Below are 5,713 nucleotides of genomic sequence, written 5' to 3' on the forward strand. Positions count from 1 at the left end.
GACGGAAGCAAAGCAGAGTCGAGGCCAAACTCTAGTCTGCGCTTTCGCTGCTTGGGGCTGGATCTGTGCTCTGGTTCCAAGGATAAAACACAGTTCTAGTTAAGACAGACTTAAACACAGTTCTAGTTAACAAAGACTTGTGTTCGCAAGGCTCGTCAGGGAGAGAAGCTGAGCAGTTTCCCCTCTTACTACAAGCGAGTTCTGAAACTCTGGCAAGGCTTTTTAAACCTTCCTTGAAAAGGCCAAGTCTGACATTTGGTTTGGAAGCTGCTCCAGAGAGAACAGCATGTCCATCTCTCGTTTCTTGCACGGTTTTCAAAAAACCCACATCTTCCCAGCTTGGCTGAGGAAGCCAAACACCTCCAACGCTCCGTTTCCAGCAAAATAAACTGGCCACTTCATCCCCCCACCGACGGCTGGTGCTCGGGACAGGACTTGAGCGTCCCCACCCTGCCAGACTGGGCTAAACACTGTAAGAACCCAAAGAGGATTGAAAAGCAGCGGAGCAGGAAGTTTCAAAAAACCCACATCTTCCCAGCTTGGCTGAGGAAGCCAAACAACTCCAACGCTCCGTTTCCAGCAAAATAAACTGGCCACTTCATCCCCCCACCGACGGCTGGTGCTCGGGACAGGACTTGAGCGTCCCCACCCTGCCAGACTGGGCTAAACACTGTAAGAACCCAAAGAGGATTGAAAAGCAGCGGAGCAGGAAGCTCTGTCTGGTGCCGACTAATTAAACTGCCAAGTCCAATCCCTTAAATACCGCAGGGCCTTGCTGTTTGTTGTTAGGTGTGTTATTTAGAGAACGAACTATGTCCTACCCCATGAGCAGGAACAGATACAGCTGTAGGGGTAACTGCGAATCCTGCCTGAGCTTGGGACTGGAATTCTGTAGACTGACGCCCAGACTTAAGTCTGGCGAAAACAAAATCCCAGTTTTAAATCCCTTTTACGTGCTTGGGAGTATTCCCCCACGCAGCTTGCATTGTAGTGTTACACTGAACGCGTTGGTTGTTTTGTTTTGTTTTGTTGGATTTTTTTAATTAGTGTGCTTATCAAGAAGGAGTTTTGATAGACCCCCCCTTCTACTATAGAAGCAGAAATAAAAAACAAAAGCGGGTCTGCATGACATGCATCAGCTCCAAAGAACAGAAGCTTTCTGGAAGAAGTGCTACATTTCATGGAATGCTGCCGACTATATAGTACCAACGTACAGCGGAGGTCTTCAGTGTTAATACTGAAAGGCTGCATTTTTAATGCTGTCTTTAAAAAAATAGTGTCAGAAGGAATTCTCTAGCGGATAAGAGGCTGAGGAATAGGTCTAGAAGCAAGTATTAAAAGGTTTAAAAATCTGTACAGGAGCTTTTTTTTTTTTTTTTTTTTTTTTTAAATTTCTTTAAAATGTGCAAATGGGCCACAATTCTGGAAGAGGCGTTACATGCTTTACGTGACACGGGATGGATCCCGTCAGCGTGGAGGTGTTAGTAGGCCTGGGGGAGCGGAACGACTTGCACGCCAGAGTCTAGCAGTTGGAGGAGTGCATGCTCCCCAGCTGGCCAGCTGCCAGCATCAGGATGTCTTTCTTCTCCTTATGGAAACGCAGCTCCTTCCCAGCCAGGCGGGCTTCGTCCAGCTCTCTCTCCGTTGAAGCCAGCTCTCTGGAAAGGGCCCCTGGGCTATTCTGCTCCCTGTTCACCCAGTCCATGGCCATCTGGTTCCTTATGTCATCGTCCAGAGCGCGGTGGGAGTAGTGAGCCAGGACCTCCTGGTGGTAACGGACATATGCAGGGGAGCTTAGGAAAGACAAGTCACTACGCGGGACGCACGTCGCTTAGTAGCATCTGGCTTCCTTGCCAGCTAAGGGAGCTTAAGGAGAAGGTTGTTGCGACCCTAACACACCTAGAGTACAACTGCTCGAGACACCCGGCGCCCGCACTCACCTGCCGCGAGCACTGCCTCTCTCGCATGGCTTTGAGGCTGCCGTTCCAATGCAACAGCTGGAAGACGGTCATCAGCTCCTGCAACGGCAAGAGGCAGTCAGGCCGCGAGCAAACGAGGGAACGAGGATTCAGCGTTACAAGTAGTCAGGCTAGTTTCTAGCTACGGGAACAAGAAGCTGAGAGGGAGTTTGCAACATCACGCCCAGTCCTTTGCAATTGCAAGGAGCACAGCATTTGCAACTCCGGAGTCCATAAACAAAAGACTTCCAGTATGAAGGAGTTAAGATTTATCAAAAAGACAAGAAAACCACAGAAGAGGGGAGGCGGAAGGCACCACCAACGTCCTAGGAGCCAGGATGCAAGGGCAAAGCCCGGCTCACCCCACTAGACAAAAATCCCCCGACCAGATGCGCTGATTGCAGAGGAGACAAAGACGCTGATGCTTCGCTCTGCCCCAGGGATTTCAGGATTCTGCAAGCAAGACTCTGCCATCTCGCAACCTCCAAGCTACACCACCAGCCAGAGCAGGTGACAATCCAATGTTTTCCAAGAAAACATTTCTCTCTCAGGGCCACACAAATTCTGCTTCATAAACTTGCAGCGACTAGTTAGGCTTCCCAAACACAAACACAGCCTAAGGAATATACATAACAGAGTCGCCCTGTGTAAACAGGCCCATTAATATAAACACTTCTGTCTTCCGCCTACTGAGTATTTCCATTCAAGGGAAACGAGCCAGGCAAGAAGGCAGCTTCGGGAAAAGTTTGCCTACAGCAAAGAACCCCAAATACAGCGACACTGCAGACTTAAGGCGCCTACTTTGAGATGTATCCAAACCCTGCTTCACTCTCTGGAGCAGAGTTACGGTCTAATTTCTCCTCTTCTAGAAATCCAGTTCCAGTTGGTGCACTTACAGTCAACTCGTCTGCAGAAGAATCATTTCGAGTTACTTTTGAAGCCCAAGTTTAAATTAAAAGGATTCACGAATCTCAAAGCACTGTCATAACAACGTCTCTGTATGTGCGGGGATAGACGTCCCACCTGACACGGAGGAGAGCGCTCAAAGGCTAGCAAGTCACATGCAGAATTCAGAGTGCCCTGACAGTCTTATTTACCTGGCTGCTCTGCTCTGCTCATAGGAGCAGTTTCCTCAGAAAGGCTGGAATAAAGCCCAAAAGAATCTCAGTTCTCTGTCATCTGTTCTGCACGGACTCCTTCTGCTCCGCTAACCAGAACTGATAAGTGTTATAGCAGTTTCCCTCAGCAGTTTGTACTTTGCATTTCACAGATGTTTTGTCGTAACGAGAGACAGACTGAGCATATTTCAGTAGGATACGAAGACTGCTCAGATAATGCTGTGGTTTGAGGGCATGTAACGACAGTAATCAAGACTCCCAATTCCACAATCAAAATGTCTTCGGATGAAAGATCTTCACCAGCTTTCCTAAGGGAAGCGAGATCTCTCCCATTCTACAGGGAGAGGATAAAAACCACAAATGAAACGGCTCACTCAATGCCATGAGTTAAGGTACCTGGAGGTATCGTCTGGATCTCCAGCACCAGTTATCTAAATACTATGTCACTGAAAGCACCGGCTCAGAAGAACCCTCTCACAGTACTGAGCCATGCAAATATCGAAGAGCATTTACAGAGAGAAGCCCAATTCAAAGTATTTTGCTGGTATACCAGCATCTGAAAGGGCCACAAATCCCGAGGTGTGTTCTAAGCGGAAAGCCCCACTTTCATTTTGAACGTGAAGCACTACAGATGTAGCTGAGAGATCAAACCAACCACCCCTTGAACTCTGTAATTAAATTACGAACAGTACCTGGAACTCCAGCATTGATTTTCCCTTGTTGGATTCCAGCATGAAGCGGAAAGCGCCGATCCCGGTGTTGGGATTATCAGCCTCCTCTCGATTGCCCTGCAAGAGACATTTCATACAAGAGCTGCAATTCCCGACCAAGCGGGGCTCCCCTGGTGCCTGCCACTTCTGCCGCATCATCTCCATTTCGGTAAGTCCGGGTCAGATTAAGGAGAACAGCCTTACGCACCTCCGCCTTGTGCTGGCAGACACGCTTACCGGTCTAATTCAGCCTCAAATACTTGCATCATTCACTACGGCTCCCACGGAGTAACAAAACTGCTCTGCTTTTGACAATGCCACTTGAAACGGCATTTTTTCTTCGATTTATGCATTTTTTTCTTCGCCCCATTATGGCGATTTCAAAGTTCTTACAATACTCTGGGTACCATCAAGCGCCACGTGACTGCACAGCAAGAACTCCCTCCAGGATAAGGTATAATTAGGGCAGTAAAAGAAGAATGCAAAGCTCCCGCCTCTAGAAACTAAAGTCTCTGGAAAACATTTGGTTTAAAGAAAGCTAGCCAATGTGACAACCCGGTCACAGAAGGGCCGCATGAATCAACATCTCGGTCTTACCATCCTACCCTGCCTGATCTGAGGGCAGCACCATCAACCTCGAGAAGAGTGTGAGACTGCATGGGAGGGGAAGCAGGAGAATGAGAATTAGAGCGATAGTTAAAGTTTTAATGCTCAGAAGTCACTGAAAAAAACCTGCCATAAAGAGTTCCAGATGTAAAAGAAAACTTCTCTTCCCATGATTTGAGGTTTTTCCCCAGTCAATCCGTCCCCATCAATTGCAGCCGCCTGGGCACTGAAAAGCCTTACGTTGAAAGATGCCAGGGCCTCCGAAACGCTCTTCTCAATGAACTCATCTGTGATCCTCCGGGAGGGATGCTCATTAAAGACCGAGTTCATTAGCGCAATCTTCGCAGCACTCCTTCGGGCTTCAGCCTTCGTTGGACAGAACTGAGGAGAGACAAACACCATCAGGACAGAAGGACAGCGAGATGAGCGAGATCCCCTCGGCCCCATGCTCCAAACTTCTCCCCCCGACATGCGAAATGGGAATTAGGTGGCAGTGTTGTGTAGTTTCGGAAAGTCGTGCTCTCAGACATCCTGAAATCATTAGGAGCTAGTTTTAAACCACAGCTATCCCAACCACGCTAAACACAAAAATTAGGCAGGCAGCTGAACTCAGCACATAGTATCTGCATCAGGAAACACCACCAATCAGATCGTCAACAAAATTAATTAGCTTAAAACCAAAACGTAACCACATTACTCTTAAGCACACGGACTGCTCTTCAGGATGGGTAGACCGTGTAGCTGCTAGACCTGTTTCTTTTGGATACGTTCTGCAAACCAAGACTAGAGAGTAACTGCCTAAAGCCACTGCGGCAAAGGAATCCGAAATGCAGTCAGGACCCGTTGTGATTTTTGGACCTTAATCTTTCGGGTGAGCTATTTGGGTTGGACATTTTCCTTCTAAACAGAAAGAGGGGAGAAACTATTGATCCAGTGTTATGATTTGATTTCTAGAGTCTTTTGGCATCTTGAGAAGAGGTTCTGGGTCAAATCCAGAGCCTTTGCAAGGAAATATTACTCTACCACTTTGTCCGAGCTGCATCCCGTAAATACATCCCACTGCTTAATCCTGGGAAGGAGAACGAAGCAGCAAAACCAGCCAATCTAACAGTTTTCTCCGATACCACGTATCTTACCTCAGCACTGCTGAGGTCCAGGTCAGTCATGTGTAGGTAATACAGTACATACATCAAAGTAAAATTTACAGCCGGACTGAAGTCGGGTGGGGTTTTATAGGCAATTAGGAACATTAACAGCCAGCTTGAAATTAAAGAGGGTTACAGTCAGACCCATGTCATTCTCATGCTCCAAATCAGCAGGA

General features: G+C 47.7%; 1 protein-coding gene across 1 annotated transcript in view; it reads right to left on the minus strand.

Annotated features, from left to right (window-relative positions):
* Window positions 1-1,522: 1,522 nt before the first annotated feature.
* Window positions 1,523-5,713, minus strand: part of LIX1L (Lix1 homolog (chicken) like) — a gene marked incomplete at its 5' end in the record, with an annotated part of 4,501 nt that continues 310 nt past the window's right edge. Inside the window, 4 exons of the mRNA XM_009587144.1 lie at window positions 1,523-1,765; window positions 1,941-2,018; window positions 3,769-3,864; window positions 4,633-4,773. Coding sequence (XP_009585439.1) covers window positions 1,523-1,765; window positions 1,941-2,018; window positions 3,769-3,864; window positions 4,633-4,773 — 558 coding nt within the window. The remainder of the gene's footprint in view (window positions 1,766-1,940; window positions 2,019-3,768; window positions 3,865-4,632; window positions 4,774-5,713) is intronic.

This window comes from Fulmarus glacialis, unplaced genomic scaffold, assembly GCF_000690835.1.
Source record: "Fulmarus glacialis isolate BGI_N327 unplaced genomic scaffold, ASM69083v1 scaffold28821, whole genome shotgun sequence".
Classification (NCBI taxonomy): domain Eukaryota; kingdom Metazoa; phylum Chordata; class Aves; order Procellariiformes; family Procellariidae; genus Fulmarus; species Fulmarus glacialis.